At 47.2% G+C, this 22572-nt stretch overlaps 1 protein-coding gene across 1 annotated transcript in view; it reads left to right on the top strand.

Moving 5' to 3' along the window:
• Nucleotides 1–2001: 2001 nt before the first annotated feature.
• Nucleotides 2002–22572, top strand: part of HSD17B11 (hydroxysteroid 17-beta dehydrogenase 11) — a 34817-nt gene continuing 14246 nt past the window's right edge. Inside the window, exons 1-5 of the mRNA XM_084758236.1 lie at nucleotides 2002–2349; nucleotides 8077–8184; nucleotides 14101–14232; nucleotides 15328–15434; nucleotides 20185–20322. Of these exons, the coding sequence (XP_084614362.1) occupies nucleotides 2140–2349; nucleotides 8077–8184; nucleotides 14101–14232; nucleotides 15328–15434; nucleotides 20185–20322 (695 nt within the window). The 5' untranslated portion in view covers nucleotides 2002–2139. The remainder of the gene's footprint in view (nucleotides 2350–8076; nucleotides 8185–14100; nucleotides 14233–15327; nucleotides 15435–20184; nucleotides 20323–22572) is intronic.

Below are 22572 nucleotides of genomic sequence, written 5' to 3'. Positions count from 1 at the left end.
ATCTTTTATATAGCTCAGGTTGGCATGGAACTTTGGAACCTGCTGCCTCCACCTCCAGATGTTGGGATCCACATACAAGTACCATCATGTCCTGTTAAACACCAAACTTCTAACCTATGATCAGAAGGTTGTGTTCAGCAGCTGACTGCTTCAGATCTAAAATAGGCCAGCAGGGTCTGCATAGTGAGTGCATCTTTCCGGATGGCGATGTTGCTTCTGCTCTGCCGCCCGCACGCAGCCAACCCTCTAAGCAGAGGCATGCTGACGGAAGCCACTTTTGATTTACAAGAATGTAAACATCACTTGCTGGCTTTCCATTTCCAGAATCAACTGACAGAGGGAACAAATGTAATGGCTATGACACAGAAAATAAATATGACCAGTCTTGACAGTGGGAAAATAAGGCTGCTGAAGACAGAGTCGGAGTTAGAAATGGACTCCAGGGAGGACGGGAGTCTGTCCTTTCTCCTCCAACAGCTGTAGTCTATAAGTTGCTGGAACAAGGCAGAAAAAATGATTTGTTCCCTAAAGTTACAAATAAGACCTCACAGAAGTAGCAAAGGGAGAGATTGGGACAATAGAGAGGAATGATAGGAGGATGACAGAAGAGAGAGAGAAAACAAAGCCAACTACACCGTCATCTGTCACAAGAGAAAAGTCGGCTGCTGACGTTTATAGTTCATAAACCAAGAGCTAGCTGCTGGGAAACTTCACTAAGATAGAGGGAGTTGTGCTGGCCGTGGTGGCACACACCTTTAATCACAGCTCTTGGGAAGCAGAGGCAGGTGGATCTCTGTGAGTTCCAGGCCAGCCTGCTCTACAGAAAGTTCTAGGACAGCCAGGCTGTTACACAGTGAAACCCTGTCTTGGAAAAAACAAACAAAAAAGAGAGGGGGAGTCAAGACAGGTTGTTAGCTCGCTTCTGCTGCTAAATAATGAAACATTGACCCCAAAAAACTCGGGGATGAAAGAGATGCAGGCCAACCAGAGCTACATAGAGGCACCCTGTCTCCAAAAGTAGGGGGTGGGGGGATGCTGGAGAGATGGGAACGGCTCCTTAGTTAAGAGCACTGGCTGATCTGTGGGCCAGGATTCAATTCCCAAGGCCTACATGCAGGTTCTCAGCTCTCACTAACTCCAGTTCTAGGAAACCCAGAACCTTCCCCAGCCTCCACCTGCACCATGAGCAAAAGTGGTGTGTATGCATGCAGGCAAGCCACCCACACACACGTAAAAATAATAGTAATAAGTCCAAAGAAAGGCTCACCATCCTTGAATATATGCCTTGCTTCCTGTTTCCAGGTTCTCCGAGGCCAAATGGGAGTCGGTTGCCCAGCTACCCTGCTCTTGCCTGGGGAAATGGGTTTACTGCAAGCTCTTCCTAATTCTTGATGATGCCTTGGGAGGCTACAATCTCCTCTGTCCTCCAGAAATCGTGCCTAATTCAGATTAAAGTGCAATGTAAAGTCATTGCTAAATCAGGAGCAAAGCTGGCTTGTGCTTTGTTTTGTTTTAGGGTTCTTTTTAATTATTATTACATTTTGGTTAGCGTGCCAAGAGTTTGTGACATTTTTATACACACCTCTTAGTCTTATTCGCCCCTCCCCCACAGGCGGTCTCCCACCTCCTCTTGCTACCCCTCTTCCTTTCCCCCCAAGAGTCTCCTTCTTTGCTTCTTAGTCCTTAAGGTGTGGTTCCACATTTTTAGCAAGCCTTATGCAAAGGCGTCCGCCCAGCCTGCCAGCTGCAGGCACTGTCCCCTCATCCTTCACTGCGCCGCCGGCATAACTACCTCTCCAAGGTCTGCTACAGACTGGGGATTTTTCCAGTTCAGGAGAGCGCGTTGCGATGTAACTACCCCTTCTAGGAGGAAGTAGGCGACAGCTGTCAGGGTCGCGCCGCCCCAGGGCCTGCGTCCCTCCCAGATTTCCGAGTCAGCGAGCGGTTGCTCTGACTGCAGCCTGAGCCAATGGCAAAACCCCTCCTGAAGCCCGGCCCCGCGGAAGGAATGGTTTCGGAGGCGTTTGTTTCTCTTTGGTCGGGAACCCTGCGGTGCTCTAGCTTTTACCCTGAGGGTGACCGACCAGGAAACCTCCAGAGGCCGGTTAGGGTCTGGGACGGGAACCGGCAGCGGAGAGGATGAGGTACCTTCTTGAGTTGATCCTGCTGCTGCCCTTGCTCATCGTCCTCTGCATAGAGTCTCTTGTCAAGCTCTTTATTCCCAAGAAGAAAAAATCAGTCGCTGGAGAGATCGTCCTGATCACTGGAGCTGGTCACGGAATTGGAAGACTGACTGCCTACGAGTTTGCCAAACTCAAGAGCAAGCTGGTTCTCTGGGATATCAATAAGGTAAGTGCGCTTCCTCGCTGCCTTTCCTTTATGGCACTTCACTCTGGGCACGACGGGGTCTACAGTTCGCAAACACCACCCTTTACAGTTCTCTGTAAAGAATGTAGAGCATTTAGTTATTATTGGCGTTTTTTCAGCTTGGGGGAGAGGCATGAATTGGTATGTGTTAAGACCACACGATGAAGGACCTCTGGACGGTAAGAATCTCAGCAGCCTCCGTTTGCCACAGTAACACTGTAAATCGATCCTGAAAATTGCCTGTAATCTCCTGCTGACCCTCATTAGCCTTTGGGGAGTGCAGCAGCGGATACTTAAAAGAGTCAAAGGTGTGTAGCTGCCAAGTCTAGTTAGTGAGACGGGTTCAAAAATGACACCCTACAGAAATCACCATTATGATGTCACAGTTACAAGAGTCATTTAAGTCACCTCGTAGGAAAAAAAATAATTAAAAGATAAGAGAAAGAACTTCTGCGTGATCTCCTGTACCTGGAGGTGGAGGTGCCAGGGAAGTTAGAAGGACCTAGCAGCGGAGCTTTAGTTTGGCTTTTGGTAGATGAACAATGAGGTAGACCTGTTGTCTAACGTGACCCTCCTTGCACTGTGTGCATCCAATTTGATAAACAGAGGTCAAGGTTCATGAGATTAAGAAGAGCTAACTCAAGAGTGGTTGAGACAGCAGGATCCAAAGTTCTACCCGTATCTACTGCCTAGATGTTAAGACCAGGTGGCAAGCAGGAGGTGGGGTCCCTCAGCCTGGTGGGGAAAGCAGATGCTAGGTATTTACACAATGAATGAGAGACGCACACTGGGCCAGCACGGGTCAGCTGGCCAAGGCCCAGCATGGTCATGTGGTCAGGCACATAATGGGTTCTTTGCTTCTTAACTGAGAAGCTAGGACAACACTTCCCAGACCTTTAGATGTCTGCGCTAATGTATAAACTATTAGTGTCTACCGCAAACGTCCAGGAAGACGCTAAGTCAATGCATGAGATAACTTAGCCCAGTGTCTAGCAGACGGCAGGCTAGTCTGAAACTTTATTCTTCAGCAAAGAGTGAGTTGGATTGATGCTTTCTAATCTCTAGCACTGGTGAGCACAAAATTTTCTCTGACAAGCGCTTATCCAGTGAATGTTTATTGTCACGCACTGTCTTCTGGACAGTGTTACAATACAGAAATGCAGATACGGCAGTGATGAAAACAGCCTTCTTGCACTAAAGACAATCAGCAGGGAACAGTCAGTGGCATCAAGTACAAAGAAAAAATAACAAACGTGCGAAGAATTTGGGACAGTGGGGTGGGGCTGTGGGGTGGGCCTGTGGGGTGGGACAGTGGGGTGGGGCTGTGGGGTGGGACAGTGGGGTGGGGCTGTGGGGTGGGCCTGTGGGGTGGGCCTGTGGGGTGGGACAGTGGGGTGGGCCTGTGGGGTGGGACTGTGGGCTGGGCCTGTGGGGTGGGACAGTGGGGTGGGACTGTGGGGTGGGCCTGTGGGGTGGGACAGTGGGGTGGGGCTGTGGGGTGGGCCTGTGGGGTGGGGCTGTGGGGTGGGACTGTGGGGTGGGGCTGTGGGGTGGGACAGTGGGGTGGGACAGTGGGGTGGGCCTGTGGGGTGGGCCTGTGGGGTGGGCCTGTGGGGTGGGACAGTCAGGTTTCCAGTCACATGGGTAGCCAGGGAAGGCATCAGCAGATGGGATCGAAGGAGGCTGGGGTTGTAGCTCCGCGTTACAACGCTGCCCAGCATGCACAAGGCCCTGGCTCAGTCCCTAGCACCAACACACACACAAAACCATGGTGACCGCTGAGTTAAAAGGTCTCAGCAAATTCGAAGCCTGGAGCAGACTGAGGAGGGGAAAGGTGTAAGATCCGGACCACGGTGTGAGCTGGGAATGTTGGTAGAAACCACTCACCTTTCATGGCTGTTTCGATTCCTAGTCGGAATCAGAAGTGGTCTGTGTGGATAACCCACGTGACTTCAAACATTTACTATGTTAAGAGGAATGTACACTAGTGTGCTGTTTGGTGGGTAAACTGGGTTAAATAAAGGGATGAAGTGAACAGTCTGTGAGTCAAGTGCACAGGGCTGGAGACACTACCATCAGTTGTCGTTGTTGTTGCTTAGAAATGGCGGGCGAGTGAGGGTGCTGCCCAAACTCTGCTGCCTGTTTTTTTGTTTGTTTGTTTGTTTCTGCTAATTCACTGTTTTGTGGACTGCACAGAGTGTTTTCACTTAGCCGCTCCATGTTGCCGATTGCAACAATACAAATGTCTATGACATATACAACCAAAACATGGAATCCTGTGGGAACAGATGCAGAGATAAGGGGCCCTGCGTGCGGGGAGGAGGGAGGGAAGGAGCAGTGCTGGGGGAAGAACGCTGGGGAGGGACCCTGGGGAGACCCCTTTGTTGATAAAGGACCCAAGTTTGGAGCCTCAGTGCCCATTTAAAACTCCGGCAAGTGCAACGGCCAGGGCCTGTGAGGACTGTCACTGAGTGGGAAGCCTGGAGGATCTGTGGACCTTGTTGGCATTAGGTGAGTGTGGGGACCTGTAGGATCTGAGGAAGGCTGACACTGGGTAGGTGAGTGTGGGGACCTGTAGGATCTGAGGAAGGCTGACACTGGGTAGGTGAGTGGGGTAACTCTGTAGGATCTGAGGAAGGCTGACACCGTGTAGGTGAGTGTGGGGTAACTCTGTAGGATCTGAGGAAGGCTGACACCGTGTAGGTGAGTGTGGGGTAACTCTGTAGGATCTGAGGAAGGCTGACACCGGGTAGGTGAGTGTGGGGACCCTGTAGGATCTGAGGAAGGCTGACACCGGGTAGGTGAGTGTGGGGACCCTGTAGGATCTGAGGAAGGCTGACACTGGGTAGGTGAGTGTGGGGTAACTCTGTAGGATCTGAGGAAGGCTGACACCGGGTAGGTGAGTGTGGGGACCCTGTAGGATCTGAGGAAGGCTGACACCAGGTAGGTGAGTGTGGGGACCTGGAGGATCTGAGGAAGGCTGACACCAGGTAGGTGAGTGTGGGGACCTGGAGGATCTGAGGAAGGCTGACACTGGGTAGGTGAGTGTGGTAACTCTGTAGGATCTGAGGAAGGCTGACACCGGGTAGGTGAGTGTGGGGACCTGGAGGATCTGAGGAAGGCTGACACCAGGTAGGTGAGTGTGGGGACCTGGAGGATCTGAGGAAGGCTGACACCAGGTAGGTGAGTGTGGGGACCTGTAGGATCTGAGGAAGGCTGACACCGGGTAGGTGAGTGTGGGGACCTGTAGGATCTGAGGAAGGCTGACACCGGGTAGGTGAGTGTGGGGACCCTGTAGGATCTGAGGAAGGCTGACACCGGGTAGGTGAGTGTGGGGACCTGTAGGATCTGAGGAAGGCTGACACCGGGTAGGTGAGTGTGGGGACCTGTAGGATCTGAGGAAGGCTGACACCGGGTAGGTGAGTGTGGGGACCCTGTAGGATCTGAGGAAGGCTGACACCAGGTAGGTGAGTGTGGGGACCCTGTAGGATCTGAGGAAGGCTGACACTGGGTAGGTGAGTGTGGGGTAACTCTGTAGGATCTGAGGAAGGCTGACACCGGGTAGGTGAGTGTGGGGACCCTGTAGGATCTGAGGAAGGCTGACACCAGGTAGGTGAGTGTGGGGACCTGTAGGATCTGAGGAAGGCTGACACCGGGTAGGTGAGTGTGGGGACCCTGTAGGATCTGAGGAAGGCTGACACCGTGTAGGTGAGTGTGGGGACCTGTAGGATCTGAGGAAGGCTGACACCGGGTAGGTGAGTGTGGGGACCCTGTAGGATCTGAGGAAGGCTGACACCGTGTAGGTGAGTGTGGGGACCTGTAGGATCTGAGGAAGGCTGACACCGTGTAGGTGAGTGTGGGGACCTGTAGGATCTGAGGAAGACTGACACTGGGTAGGTGAGTGTGGGGTAACTCTGTAGGATCTGAGGAAGGCTGACACTGGGTAGGTGAGTGTGGGGACCTGTAGGATCTGAGGAAGGCTGACACCAGGTAGGTGAGTGTGGGGACCCTGTAGGATCTGAGGAAGGCTGACACTGGGTAGGTGAGTGTGGGGTAACTCTGTAGGATCTGAGGAAGGCTGACACCGGGTAGGTGAGTGTGGGGACCCTGTAGGATCTGAGGAAGGCTGACACCAGGTAGGTGAGTGTGGGGACCTGTAGGATCTGAGGAAGGCTGACACCGGGTAGGTGAGTGTGGGGACCCTGTAGGATCTGAGGAAGGCTGACACCGGGTAGGTGAGTGTGGGGACCCTGTAGGATCTGAGGAAGGCTGACACCGTGTAGGTGAGTGTGGGGACCCTGTAGGATCTGAGGAAGGCTGACACCGTGTAGGTGAGTGTGGGGACCTGTAGGATCTGAGGAAGACTGACACTGGGTAGGTGAGTGTGGGGTAACTCTGTAGGATCTGAGGAAGGCTGACACTGGGTAGGTGAGTGTGGGGACCTGTAGGATCTGAGGAAGGCTGACACCAGGTAGGTGAGTGTGGGGACCTGTAGGATCTGAGGAAGGCTGACACCGGGTAGGTGAGTGTGGGGACCCTGTAGGATCTGAGGAAGGCTGACACCGGGTAGGTGAGTGTGGGGACTCTGTAGGATCTGAGGAAGGCTGACACTGGGTAGGTGAGTGAGGTAACTCTGTAGGATCTGAGGAAGGCTGACACCAGGTAGGTGAGTGTGGGGACCCTGTAGGATCTGAGGAAGGCTGACACTGGGTAGGTGAGTGTGGGGACCTGGAGGATCTGAGGAAGGCTGACACCGGGTAGGTGAGTGGGGTAACTCTGTAGGAACTGTGAACCTTGCTGACAAGCCAGCCTAGCCGACTTGGTAAGCTTCAGTCTCAATGAGAAAATCTGCTCCAAAAAAGTATGATAGAAAGTGATTGAAGAAATTGCCAGCCTCTGGTTTCCATGTGCATGCACACCACTCATACAATTGTGCACGCATGAACATGGACATATACATGCACCACATATGTAAACACGTACACATTCATACAATGCATTCTCTCTCTTTCTCTCTCTCTCTCTCTCTCTCTCTCTCTCTCTCTCTCTCTCTCTCTCTCTCTCTCTCACACACACACACACACACACACACACGAGCTGGTCTTTGTGTGTCAGCTGAGGTGTTTGATGCAGTTGATTAGGAAATGACGCTTCTAATTCCCTTTACTGTCCGCACCACTGTGACTTGGTCCTACTGCAGGTCAGAGTGTGTCCTATTTTGACTCTTGGCTGTGGTGTGTTTTTACAAATATTTAGGGAATTTCTCTTTAATCTGTTCTACTAATCCAAAAAAAACTCTATTAGGCTCAATTTATTTTTTGTAGTATGCTACTAGAAAAATTAGCAAGAGGAGTATGGCTCACTATACGTTTGGAGACCTGAGGTCAGGAGCCCCTGGTCCAGGTACTTGGGTTTTGGCAGCAGTGGACTGTTTAGAGATCATTTCTGCTGAGAGGATGAGGAAGAGGCCTGGAGGCGGGGAGTGAAGGACAGCTGTATGACACTGACAGCTGTGGTCACTCAGGTCAGAGTGCACGGGCGCTTGACTGACCAGGTGTGGTAGCTAACCAAGGTCCTGTGCAAATCACTAACGCACCTCTTAGGTTAGTGTTTTAACTACGTCTATCTCCTTCGATCCTCAGCCTTTACGTGGCTTTACGTGTCCTATCATTTATGTTGTTGTCTGGCTCTCTCTGTGGCTTTTTCTAGAATGGCATCGAGGAGACAGCTGAAAAGTGCAGGATGCTGGGCGCCCAGGCCCATCCCTTTGTGGTGGACTGCAGCAAGAGGGAAGAGATCTACAGTGCTGCAAAAAAGGTAAGGCCATTCTCGCCCTCAGAAATGCATCAGGAGGAGCTAGGGAGAGTGCTGGAGATGACCGCACTTGGTCATCACACAAAGCAACTGAAAAAATGCTGTGGTTTGTGTTTCCCAAGACTGTGTGTCTGGCTAGCGACAGACCTGGAAGCCTACCATGCGACGAAGAGCCTCGGGCATTAGCATGCTCGCCAGCCTTCCAGGGAAGGAGAGATGGCTCAGTGGGCAAGCATGCCTGCTGCGGAGCCTGACAACAGCCGCATGTGCCTAAGGCTTGCTGGCTGCCAGGCTAGCGTGGACCTCAGGGATAGACTCTGTATCGCGGGATTAAAGCAGAGACCGATAGCAGGCTAGCCCAGTGTCTTTCTTTGGCCACTGTGTGTATACATAGGCACATGCTCCTATATGTACACTGCATGCGTGTGCACGCACACACACACACACACACACACACACACACACACACACACACACATACACACACACTCTTAGGGGAGAACAGTGCGGAGTATTACCGTGTGGCAAGCTTTAGCAAGGATGAACCTTAGGCATCAATCTCAAGAGAAACAGCAAGGTGTGGGTGTGTGTAGAAATAGACGTACAAATGAACCTCCCTTCTGGTGATATCCTTTCAGCAGCGAGAGCAGAGTCCACGGATCTGTAGGCTTAGCCCCTATACACCCTGACCTCTGTCCCCATGGCCTGGCACTGTGAATGCCCTCGACCAGCACTGACGACAGTCACATCTGAAGTCCCATCGAAGAGACGGGTGTGAAACCTACTGTGTGTTAGGATTTTGTTTGAGTCATAAGTCGATCTATTCCTACAGGGCGCTGCTGCCCTCCTCTACCTAAAATTGAAATGTTCTTTGCAGGAAATGTGCTCTCATCTGTGCCAGTGGAGGAAGGTCATCAGAGTAACAGGCAAATTCTCCAAATTCTGCATTTCTAGCCGTCTCCTCAGCTATCTAGACACAAAGATCCTGATTCAACCAGCCTGCAAGTCTCCCTGTCTAGATGTAGATAGTCAATCTTTTCCTTCTATTTTTAAAGAGTTTGGTTATTTTGTATTTTTAATTTAAAATATTTTTGACATTATAATATAATTACATCATTTCTCCCTTCCCCTTCCTCCCTCCAAAGCCTCCCGACACACCCCTCCTTGGTCTCTTTCAAATTCATGGCCTCCTTTTCTACTAATTGTTGTTGGTGTGTATGTGTGTGTGTGTGTGTGTATACATGTATATTCCTAAATATAGCCTGTTCAGTCTGAGTATGTAACTTGTATGTGTGCTTTCAGGGATGGCCACTTGCTATTGAGTAGCCCGTTGATGTCTTGCCTGAGGATGACTACTTCTCCCATTTCCTCAGTGGAAGCTCCCTCCTTTCTGATGACTCTAGCTTGTGTCAGGTTGGCATAAAACCAGCCAGTGCAGTTACCACCAGGGTCGTGTGCCACTACCACATCTCAGAGTTACCACCAGGGTATGTGTGCCACTACAGCGTCTTAGCGTTACCGTGTCTTGCTGACTGTTGTGGTGAATCACAGGCATCACAGCTGGGTGGGACTGTTGGTTGCCTACCCCATTTGGAAGCTTGCAGGGCAACAGCTGGTACCATGGAAGCGAATCTTCAGGGAAGGGGGCCTCTGAGCCCTGTGTCTGAAGTGCATGGTATCTTCAGCAATAGGAACTTGCCTTCCACCTCTGCAGGGCAACCAACAGCAACAGCAATAGACTGTGTTTTGGGGAGTCTTTTGGAGGACCCTGGCTGACAACTCAAAGAAGGGCTTCTCGTGTCTGGTACTGGGGACTTTGTTAGTCTTCAGCGCAGATGAGCAAATATTATTTTTTAAATGTGTGTGTGTGTGTGTGTGTGTGTGTGTGTGTGTTTATATGCAGAGTTACATGTATTATAGGTTTGTTTGCTGTGTTGTTCTTGATCTTTTTGTTTGTTTGTTTGGTCAGTTGGTTGGTTTTAGTTTTGCAAGACAGGGTTTCTCTGTGTAGCCCTGGCTATCCTGGACTTACTCTGTAGACCAGGCTGGCCTGGAACTCACAGCGATCTGCCTGCCTCTGCCTCCCGAGTGCTGGGATTAAAGGCGTGTGACACAATGCCTGGCTTTTAAAAAAGTAAACAGTTAAGGGTGTGACTCCTTGTGACTTTTCCAGACGTTCTCATCATTTCTTTCTTAGGCATTTATCTTCCTTCCTCATTTGAGCCCTCTTCCTGTTTTTCTGATCAGATCGATTACACCCTGCTATTCCCTTCTTGATTACTCCCCAACAACCCATCCTGGCAATGACTCTTTTTACTTTCCTAGTTTCTGCAGTTACTGCCAGATATATACTCAATCTGAAGATTTGGAGCTAGGAGCCCCAATGAGAGAGAAGAATTGACATTTTTATTATTTCTAGGTCCAGGCTACCTCGTTCAATATGATCTTTTCTAGTTCCATCCATTTACTTGAAACTTTCATGATTTCATTTTTCTTTACAGTTGAATAGTATGTCAGAAAGTATATTCACCTCATTTTCATTATACATTGATCAGTTTATATTTCATAGCTATTGGCTGAGCAAGAATCTGTGGCGTGGGATGTCAAGTCCTTTGAGCATATGCCAAGGAGTGGTATAGCTTGGTCATGTGGTAGATTTATTTTCAGCTTTTTGTGAGTTCTCCACACCACATTGCCATAGTGGCTGCACCAGTTTGCACTCCCACCAACACTGAATGAGGAATCCCATCTCTCCACATCCTCTCCAGCTTTACTGTCACTACCTGTTTTGTTTGCCTTTACCGTGCTGACTGGAGTAAGATGAAGTCTTAAATTGTTTTGATTGGGTTTCTCCACTTTCTAGGAATAATGAACATTTCTTAAAGGTGTTTCTTAGCCAACTTTTTCTTCATTTGAAATGTCTCTTTTCAGGTCCCAGGCCCATTTTTTTCCCCCATGGATCGTTTGTGTGGTGGTTTGAATAAGAATGGCCCACATAGGCTCATATATCTGAATGCTTAGTCACAAGGGCTGCCGCTGTTTGAAAGGATTAGAAGGATTAGGAGGTGTGGCCTTGTTGGAGGAAGTGTGTCACTTGAGTTGGGGACTTTGATTGGGAATGCACTGACCCTAAACAGCTTTAGCTAGAACAGTCATTTTCCTAATATTAATTCTAACAGTCCCTGAGCATGGAATGTCTTGCCATCTTCTAGCGCCTTCTTCTGTCTCTCTCTTCAGAGGCTTCACGGTTCTCATTTTCGAGGTTCTTCGCTTCCTTGGTTAAGTTATTCATAGGTGGGCTGGAGAGATGGCTCAGTGGTGAAGAGCACAGCCTGCTCTTCCAAAGGTCCTGAGTTCAATTCCCAGCAAACACATGGTGGCTCATAACCATCTATAATCTGATTCCCTCTTCTGGCCTGCAGGTGTACATGAAGACAGAACATTGCATACATAATAAATAAATAAATATGTTTTAAAAAGTTATTCATAGGTATCTTATTTTCTTTGCAGCTATTGGAAACAGGAGTGTGTCCATGGTCCCTTTTCTGTAGGTTTGTTGGTGGTCTATAGAAAAGCTATTAATTGATTTATATGTTTTTTTAATCCTGATGCATTGTTGAATTTATTATTTTATTTATTCTTGAAGTTTTCTGTTAGAATTGTAGGGATCCATAATGTATAGTATCATGTCACCTGCAAATGAGCATAGTTTGACTTCTTTTCCTATTTGTAGCCCTGAAATTTTCTTCTCTTGCCTTATTGCTCCAGAAAGTACTTCAAGCACAATATTGAAAAGAAGTCAGAAAAGTGGGCATTGCTGTGTCACTCCTGACTTCAGTGGGATTGCTACAAGCTTCCCTCTGTTAGTGATGGTGCTGGCTGTGGGCGTCTCGTGTACCTGTATTATGTTGAGGTATGATCCCGTTAGCCCTATGTTCTCCAGGACTTTATCACGATGGTATGCTGGATCTTGTCAAAGACGTTTTTCTGCATCTATTGAGATGACCATATGGTTTTGTTTGTTAAGTCAACATTACTGATTTATATACGTTTCAGTGATAAGGCCAACTTGGTCATGGTGGGTAGTCTTTTTAATGTATGTCTGCATTCCAGTTTGCCAGTATTTTATTGGGTGTTTTTGAGTCTGTGTTCATTAGGGATGCTGGCATGTGGGTTTCTTTTTTTGCTGTGTTTCCTGGTTTGGGCATTCAAGTGAATCTGGATTCACAGAAAGTGTGTGGGAGTGCTCCTTAAAGTTTCTGTTCTTTTCAGTAGTTTAAGAAGGATTGGCTGTTGCTCTTCTTTGAAAGTCTGGTAGAATTCTGATGTGACTCCATCTGGCCCTGGCATTTTTGGTTTGGTTTGGTTTGGTTTGGTTTGGTTTGGTTTGGTTTGGTTTGGTTTTAACTGACAGGCTTTTCATTATTAGCTCAATCTCGTTTGTTATGGCTCTGCTTAGACGGTTGCGTTCTTTTGGTTTAACCTTGATGGTTTGGCTGAATCTAGAAGTTGATCTTTTTTTTACCCACAGATTTTCAAAAAACAGCTTAATGACATACAGGCTTCTAAAAATATTTCCTTATAATATTCTGAATTTCTTTGCTTCTACTAGGCCATTTACCACGTTTCCTTCACTGTCCCAGCATACTAGCTCCAAGTAATGGCAACTTTCTTAGGAGAACCTTAACTTTGATTTTGAGCCCAATACACAGCGGAGTACTCTCTGACTCCAGGGTGTATGCAATCAGTAGACTTAGCTACTCAAAGGCTAACACAGAAGTTCTTACACAAAGTCCTTGCACTGCTAGACCTGAGAGCTCTGGTGCTCCGATCTTATGAAAAGGAGTCTAAGCATCGGGAGTCTCCTACTGTCTTATTTACAGGTTCTGTTACTGATTACAGTAGAAGCCAGAAGCAGCGGCAATCGCCCTAGGCTCTTCCTCCTTACATACAAACAGCTTTCACTGCTCAAAGGATGCCTTGTTCAGCCCTTGGCAGCCAGCCCTGCTATCTTGTTTATATTTCCTCAACTGAAACCATTATACCCATAGCCACACTAACCTCTGAAGTTTGGCTTTAGTGGCTTATATAACCCTCTGGTATGATTCACTTTAGTTTCTTAAATGTTCTTCCTTCCAAACTAATAACAAAGGGAGAAGTTAATTATCAAGGAGGAACACTCACATGTTAGAAACCACGTGGGCGGTTTTCTGTTTTTGCTTTTATTTTGTTTCATTTTGAGACAAGGTCTCACTATGTATCCCTGGCTGGCCTGGAACTCTATGGGGATCATATTGGCCTCAAACGCACAGAGATCTGCCTGTCTCTGCCTCCCTGAAAACTGAGATTAAAGGGTGCACCACCATCATACTCGGCTATCACTCTATTTTAAGCAATGGAAATTTTGAATCAGTTGATGTCCAGATAGTAGCAGAGACAAAACTCTGCTCAAGGCTGATCAAAGACCCCTACTCTACACTCCTAAGCCTCTACCACCCAATGGAGATTGATTGGTGAGCAATAGAACAAAGTAGTTGTGAAAATAGGGAAGTAGAGTGACCGCCCTGATAGTGTAGTCAGTTTTACGTTTACATACATGCCGTTAACTGTCCTAAAATCCTCTAATAAATTAAACTCACTTCTGCTTAACCTTTAAAGAAGCATTTCTAAATCAGTGCTATCATCCAGCTATCTCCATAATCAATAGAGTAAGGCCAAGGGGCCAAATTACAAAAGAATTCTAAACAGAGCTGCTTTGGGCATAAGTACTAAAATAGAGAGGGTCTTTTACCCCATGGTGGCACATAGGTAAAAACTATTTTTCCTATGCCCACTAGATACAAATGCTCCTTTAACAGTCCTAATGTGCAAAGCTACCGTCCAACACTTAATGGACAGTTTTCCTCTTTGATGTTTAAGGTAAAGGAAGAAGTCGGAGATGTTAGCATCCTGGTAAACAACGCTGGCGTCGTCTACACTGCAGATTTATTTGCTACGCAGGACCCTCAGATCGAGAAGACATTCGAAGTCAATGTGCTTGCACACTTTTGGGTGAGTGGGGCTTCCTTTACAGGAGCACTTCCTGTTGGAGACTCAACTACTAGAAGTCCATCTCTAGTGATGTGACCACATTTTACTGACAGTGGCACTTTCCAAAATTAATAATGAAGTCCATCGCTGTAAGCTCCAGGTATTGTATATGGTCTGCTTCTTCTGGCTTTTTGGCATTAAGGTCTCGGGTATCCCAGGCCTTAAACTTAATATGTAGCTGAGGCCGGCTTTGAACTCCTCATCCACCTGCCGCTCTGCCTCCAAAGTTCTGGGTTCTCAGGCATGGATCTCCGTGCCTTGCTTCCAGAGTCTGAGTCTAAACTAGAGTTGCACACCTCTGTGTGATAGTACAGACGTACAGGAAGGAAGCGGAGACCACCAAGTCACTGTCTAGGTTCTGTAGCAGCAGTGAGCGTGGTGTGCTTCCCTGTCCTCAGGAGACTTTACAATACAGCTCCCCATTCAGTCACCTTAGTGTGTGTGGCTGAAGACGTCAAACAGTTCCCAGACACCTAGCTTATCAAGGAGCCCTGAGTTCTTTCTGAAGCCTGAGCTGGGGGTGATCGGAGCTGTGAAAATGCAGTGCGCTGTTTACCCTGCTTTTTCCAAGCCACTGATGTCTCCGTCTTCCTACGTTTGTGTTTGGTAACAGAGTGCGTTATCCCGTTTGAGTCTATATATCCAAAGCACACAGTGGGTGCTCAGTAAGTGTTCAGTGTGTGAATCAATTAGTAGCCACCAGAAGATCACTCTTCATGGCATTTTGAGGTCATGATCAAGTTATTGCCTAGTAATTTAATATGAATATGTTAATAAGTGTGGTGTATCACTTCTGTTCAATACATGAGACAGTTAGGGACAGTAGTCAGCAGTGTGAGTGAGATGAGCTCTCAACGCTTTCAGCGTCTATGGTCGTCTTCCCGGTGTGACATCCTGTCCATTTGTCCTAGGCTGCTTGCTGCTCTAGGCAGTCAGGGTTTTCATTTGTATCAGGAGCAGTGTTTGACAAGTGTGTCTTTGTTTCAAAGTGCTCTCCATGAGCCTGCGAACCGGAAATCACTCATGGGGTTTCTTTTTAATGAAAATTATTTCTAGACCACGAAGGCGTTTCTCCCGGCGATGATGAGTAGCAACCATGGCCATATTGTCACCGTGGCGTCGGCAGCTGGGCACACAACCGTTCCTTTCTTGCTGGCTTACTGGTAGGTGAGCACGTTTCCTTCACGGACTCCTACGCTTAGCCTGTATGTTTTCATGACTGATTAGCTTGGCTAATAATATATTTGTCAACTTTTTATATAAGATGCACATACATCTTACATAAAAATAAATTACCCATCTGCCTGTTTATACTTATGTCTGTGTATCTACACACATCTATAGTTCAGATACATTCGTATAATTTTTAGAGTTTATGTACTGAGCTTTCCTTATCCCAGCTAATGAGGACCATCTTCATCAGGACACTAGAATCCAAGTTGCCCAAATAGGGACAGGCACACAAGTCTGGGGATTAGCAGTACCATCAACTGTTCACCCCCTTCTCAGTTCACTTCACAGGCTGCCCTAGAGGTCGCTGGAGGAACTGATCCAACCAAAAGACAGTCGCTTAAGACATTTCCATGCCTTCTAGCTGCAAGGACACACAAGAATAATGTTTATTCACCATGAAGATGCCAGTAAAATCGCTTACAAAGAGAAACGGCCTTTCACAATTGACAAAGGGTGTCATCTGAGATAAGTGTAAGCACGGAGCAGTGGGTACGCCTCCGTCCGAGCTACAGCTGTGTGGTGTCTGAGACTTGCAGAAGCCCCACTGCAGTTCTCAGCAGTCGGTGTCTGGAAGCCTTAACAGTCACAAGCTCTCTTCGTTGGTCCAGTTGTGCTCAGCATCTATTCAGTGCTAGGAGTTTGACAGAGATTCACTGATGACCAGCAGGGGACCATGTTTATCAGGTGTTGTTAACAAGTGAGCAACTGAGCTTATATGCTTCAGATGAGCACAGTACATCCTTTTTCTTCTTTCTTGTGCCTCTCTCCCCCTGTCTGTCTTCCTCTCTCTCTCCTTCCCTCCCTTTATGCCTCCCTCCCTTCTATCCCTCCTCCGTTCCTCCCTTTCTCCCTCTCTTTTGTCTTTTGAGACTGTGTCTCATGTATCCAAGCCAGGGATGATCTTGAACTCCTGACCACCTTGGTTTTACCCCCCAAGTCCTGGGCTTGCAGGTGTGTACAGTGTGACTAGTCTGTGCAGTGCTGGGGAATCACACCCAGGGCCTTGTACATGTACGTGAGCGTTCTACACTGAGCCACACCCTGGCCCTGACACTGCCTTTTAATTGTAAAGCATTTTTAAAAAGCAACAGTACACACTTAGAATAATAATGAAAATGAATTACTTCAAAATAGATGTGTCCATTAAAAAAAAAAAAAAAAGGAGCCCTCTTAGCACGTTCCCTAGTTACCACTTGAAGGGAACCACACACACGGGTTAAACTTGCCTGATTTTGATCTTTAAGTACATAGACTCTCGACGTGTTTGTGAGATGTGCCCGTAATGTCATTTGTGGCTACTGTTTGATCATACATCTTCTTGCATCATGTGGTACAACATCTCGCCTGCCTGTCCTACTATTTATGAACATCAGTGATGTTTCCAGGATAATGGCGTGGGAATTAACTGAGCTCATCACGCACTGGCTTTAAGACCTTAGGCTAAGCTGCTCAGCTTTTCTGTGCTTCATTTTCCTCATCCATAAAATAGCTTAATATCATTATCTAACTTAAGACACATAACGAAAGAGCTTAACCCTGACTCTGGGATCCTGCGGGTGTTTAGTGGCAGGAGGGCTCCGTCTGGAGTTTCACTTCTACCTCCCTGTACCCACACAAAAACACAGGGCCCAGCCTGCCAGCTTCCAGAACGGCACCCTGCACACGGACTCCATCTTCTCCAGCAGCTCTTTGTGGGATGAAACCAAGGAGAGAAAGAACTGCTGGTTCTCTTCTTTACAGCCAAGCCCTCACCTGTCACTGTCCTGCGTTATAATCTTGCGCTCTTAATGTTAAGTTATTGTGTTGTGCATATTAATAATATACACGAGCGTCACTTCCAATTCCTGTGCATGTCACTGTGTACGTCACCGCTCACTTATTGAGGCTTGCTCACAATTCTTTCAGTTAATAGGAATACAAGGCTTCAGACCGGAGAGGAGCCAGAGCCGCCCTCTGACTGACTGGCTTCCTCCCTCTCACGGCTGGCTGAGAGTTCAGCCACCAGAGGTCAACTGACCTCTTTAGACTTCCAAGTTCAGCAAGACCATCATTTCCCCAAAGTCCTCCCAAACAAGCAAATTCTAGGCTCGGTATCTAGGCCAGCTTGGATCCAGTCGTTCTGTGGGTTTGGCTACCTGATAGCGTGGTGTCTGGATGCTGCCCGCCACACGTGTTGCCAATCAGAATCCTTCTCGTTCGCTACTGTTTACTTTCCGGAGCTATTGCCCAGGGTTACTATTTGGAAGCACATCTCTGATTAGTTTCCTTGGTGTAAACACTTGCAAGTGGTGCTGAATCTAAGAGTGGGCACGATGCACTTGATTCTGCTTTGATGAATTTAATGCCCCTGTCAAACCGCCTTCCACAAAAGGCCACTCTCACCTGTGCTTTGGAAGACAGAAAGCTGCGCTTAGTCTTGGTTGTTGTTGTTTGTCTGTTGAATCTCACTTTCTTAAAAGCTCAGATCCAGAGTTTTAAAGGTTGCTAGGCTCAATGATAGATGATGAAATCAGACTGTATATTGAAGGACAGTCTGAGAAAATACAAACTTTCACATTCCTTGACCATTACTTATTAGAGAAAAATGCTGTTGTGTGTACTCTGAGCCTCAACTGAAATGAGCACATTTTTACGTCCATCTCTGTCGGTGTTTTATGTTCTGGTTTCTCCCCTAGTCTCCTTTAGGCTTTTTCTATTGAAGCAAACCTCTTAATTAGTTCTTAAAAGTTTCAGTTTTACATAGTTTTGTTTTGAAGCCTGCGCATCAGAGCCAGTGCCGCCCCCTCCCCCATGCGCTAAGTCCCTCAGTGGGCCCCTCAGCCAAGTTGTTACATTTTAGCCTTTACACTGCTAAGGTGTTGCACGTGTTGGAAGTTTGTCCTTTATTTGCTGATTTGAACAGGAGCTTATCACTTTTAGGTTGTAGAACACTCAGGTCTAATTGATTGATTGAATTTTTAAATGGTTTTGTTATTTTCTGTGTATGAGTGTTTTGCCCACTTGAGCGTAAGTGCACCGCATGTGAGCTTCCAGCCTGTGGAGGCCGGAAGAGGAGGTTGGATGCCCTGCACCTGGAGCTTACAGACAACTGTGGGCAGCCATGTGGTGCTGGGAACTGAACCCCAGTCCTCTGCAAAAACAGCCAGCCACCTATGCAGCCACTGCTGCCCCCAGTTAGAATTTGGATCTACTGCCTTATTTTGCATCTTGAACCTTGATTTCTGTTTTGGCAAACCACACCTGACCGGCAAACATCTGACTAACTGGGAGCCGGTCCCGTCCTACACTGGTTAACTCTAGATGCCATTACTTTTATTTGTGGCATTTTTTCTTCCTGATTATCAAAGCCAACAGTATTTCATTTACAGCTTCAACATATTTCTAAGCTTAAAAATATAAAAAAGAAACCTTTCTACAGCTTTCTTTTTTCAAAGCACAACCTAGTTGACAAGAATGTATCGATACTTTATCTAATTTCTAATTCATTGATATTTAGAAGCATAAAGCTATCTGGTAATTTATATCACTGAACTGAACTATACACCTGAATGACAGATTCTACGTTACATGTATCTTATGCTGGTTTTTAAAATTAGTAGTGTAAGATACCAACAAATGATTGAATTATGTACCTTCAGTGGGTAACTTGAGTGCTGTATGGCTTTATATTTTAATAAAGCCCTTTTTAAGATTAGCTACCTGGAAAAAAAAAAAGAGTCTGCTTAGAGTAGTTTCACAGTATTTCCAAATGAAGAAGCTTTTGTAAGAATTGCTTTGCCTGTGACTGGCTTATTTGATAATATTTACTGAGTGCTTGTTAAGAGGCAAGCCTTAGGCAAAACCCTGGAGACTCATTTGTGACCAGAATAGTCATGCAGATTATAGTGAATGCTTAAGAGAAAAGAGCTGAGGGGAAGGATTCAGTCAGCAAAGTGCTGGGCTGGCCACACAAGCATAGCCACTGAGTTCAGATCCCCCCCTCCCTCCCTCCCCCACTTCCCTCCTCCTCCCCTCCCCCCTTCCCCCACCCTCCAATCCCCCAGCCCAGCAAATCACACCTATAACCCCAGTATTTTAGAGGCAGGGAGAGAAGACTCCCTGGGGGCTTGCTGGCTTCATGGTCAGTGAGAGACCCTGACTCAAAAAATAAGTGCATTAACGAAAAAAAAAAAAACAATTTTAAATCCTGTCTTTACACAAATACATACACACTATACACACACGCTCACTCATGCGCGTATTACAAATCTGAAACATTCTATTCTAGAAAACTATACAGTTTTCTAGAGTACTATACAGTGCAAGGGGAGGGGGAAGAAACCGGCTCTGAAGAAATTAAGCTGAGACTCAGAAGAAGAATGGATGTATACAGAAGCACTTCCACATTGGAGTAAATAATAAGCAAATCACAGTGACATTTTATGGAAGCAGCACTAATGGAAGCGAACGCAAGTTTGTTTTCTCTTTAATGCACTGAAATCCAGCTGCTTAGGCATGCAGCGTGTAGGAAATGTTGCTCCATGCAGCCATGCACTTGAGGCTCCTCTGTGCCCCACGAGCTCTCCCAGGCCTGTGATTGGGGGGCGCCCCTGCCACAGGTCAGAGGCGCTCACTTAACTGCAGACCCTGCCCCCCCCCCCCCCGTGTCCTTGAATTCACTTGTGAACTCCTTTCTTTCAGTTCCAGCAAGTTTGCTGCTGTTGGCTTCCACAGAGCCTTGACTGATGAACTGGCTGCTTTGGGACGGACAGGAATAAGGACATCGTGCCTCTGCCCTAACTTCATAAACACTGGCTTCATCAAGAACCCAAGTACCAAGTAAGCTGGGAGCGGAGCGAGACCGCAGAGCAGGCTGGGAGGGGAGCCGGGCCTCAGAGCAGGCTGGGAGGGGAGCCAGGCCTCAGAGCAGGCTGGGAGCAGAGCGAGGCCTCAGAGCAGGCTGGGAGCAGAGCGAGGCCTCAGAGTAAACTGGGAGCGAGCCGGCCACGGCACAGGTGTTTGCTGTGCATCTCATTCTGTGGCCTTCCTAAACACGTTAATCTCTGAAACACCTGATACCTGATGCGGTCCCTTCACCTTGCTTCCAGCTTTTGTAGACTGTGGGAAAACAGATGGGGAAACAAAGAGGGACAGAGGGGAGAGCCTGTAGCTATAAATACAGATTAGCAGGTGACCCGGCTAATCCTTCCTTTCTTCCCTCAACCCTGGATCAGACTCAATTACACATTCTTGTCTCCTGGAGTGCGTGGGGCACATGCTGGGCTCCTGAACCCCAGAGATGGCTTATATTGGTACTGATGAGGAGAGCATGTGGACCCTGGTCACACGGGGTGACTCTCCTGTGGCTGTGTAGCTGTTCTCCACAGTGCCCTGGAGCAAGGCACAGGCTTACAGTTCACTCACAGGGCAGGGGGCGGCAGCTCCTCTCTGCTCACTTTTGAATTGCTGTCAACTCCATGCACGGAGAGTCTTTATATTCACATTAATAACTGGCTCTCACAAGCGCGCTTGCGGCTTGACTGTTTCATGGTGGCTGCCCACTTTTCCAGGGAGCTTCAGAGTTTTAAAGTGAGTCGCCTCCATGGATCTGAGGCCCTATTACATGCCCCAGTGGTTGCAGATACTTTCCCAGGTGCGACCCCCATGGCCATTAGGTTCTGTGAGGTATTTAGAAAGGTCTCTTTTTCACCACCGTATCACTTCCTAGTAGCCTGGATGGGAACGAAAGTGCCAGGATTGGACCCAGTGCTTTGTGTACGTGTGAGGCCAGTGCTCTGCCAGGGAGCTTCACGCTCTGGCCTTTTATGGCTGCACTTGTGACATTTAAACCTTTACCTGGGTTTACTCTGGCTTACAACAGAACAGGTTACAACAACGCAGCCCAATGGCTTCCCCAAGAGTTAATGAGTTATTCAGTTCTACCTGTTTAATAACTCGTTGTTTCCTTCTCTGGCCTAAACTTATATCATAAATTCACATTTGTGCTTGGCTACGCATTTTCATTCTCTATTTGACTTTATTGATGACATAACTTTTTTTTTAGCATATTCTGCTCCCTCATATTTTGTTCTTTCTCTTCTAATTTAGCTGTGGTTTTGTTTGTGTGTGTGTGTGTGTGTGTGTGTGTGTGAGAGAGAGAGAGAGAGAGAGAGAGAGAGAGAGAGAGAGAGAGAGAGAGAGAGAAATGTATTTGAAGGGCTGGAGAGGTGGCTCAGAGGTTAAGGGCACCGCCTGCTCTTCCAGAGGTCCTGAGTTCAATTCCCAGCAACCACATGGTGGCTCACAACCATCTATAATGTTATCTGATGCCCTGTTCTGCAGATAAAGAACTTATATACAATAAATAAATCTTAAAAAAGAAAAAAGAAAAAAAAGAAATGTATTTGAAATTAATGAGGAATATGTAGGCAATTAATTCACTTGGGAAGGCGGCACACTCTATTTTAAATGTGGGCTGAGTGGAAGGCCAACACTGGACCAAAACTGAGATCTGTCTAAAAGTGGCAGGAGCCCAGGAGTCAGTCAAATACAGGTGCCCCAACTTCCGGTAGGATGGAGTCCCAGGAACAGCATCGCACGTCACCTGCCTCCCTCACCTAACATCCCAGCAACACTGAGGGAATGTCTCCTAGCTCACTGGAAGCGGTGGCTTACTGCTGCTGCCCAGTCAGGAGGAGACCAAAGCTAACACTTGAAATATGCTGTACAGAACATACAGCTGTCATAGACAGTCATTGCGCCATGAAACAGCATTTATGGTTTTTTTCTCTTTAGTTTTAACATTGGTGCATATTCGTTTACATGGTATTGCATTAAATAAGGATTTTTTCCTTTTTTGTTTTTAATTTTTAACCTGAGAACTTCTGTTTTCTTTAATTAATTTTTTGAAGCCACTAAGTTGATTTATTTTATAAAGCGGTGTGCAGGTGATCGCAAGCTAAGTAACAATTTTAGAAGATTTATACAGTTATACAGTTCACACTAATAACAGATAGATTGCCACGTGACTCAGCAGTAATTAGAAAGTAATTAGAGATGTGAAATTTATCATGGTGATTTACAATGTGG

Source organism: Acomys minous (genome assembly GCF_964271855.1).
Source record: "Acomys minous genome assembly, chromosome: 15".
In the NCBI taxonomy this organism is placed as follows: Eukaryota; Metazoa; Chordata; class Mammalia; order Rodentia; family Muridae; genus Acomys; species Acomys minous.
The sequence above is the reverse complement of the archived record's forward strand: the minus strand, read 5'-3'. Positions and strand labels throughout refer to the sequence as shown.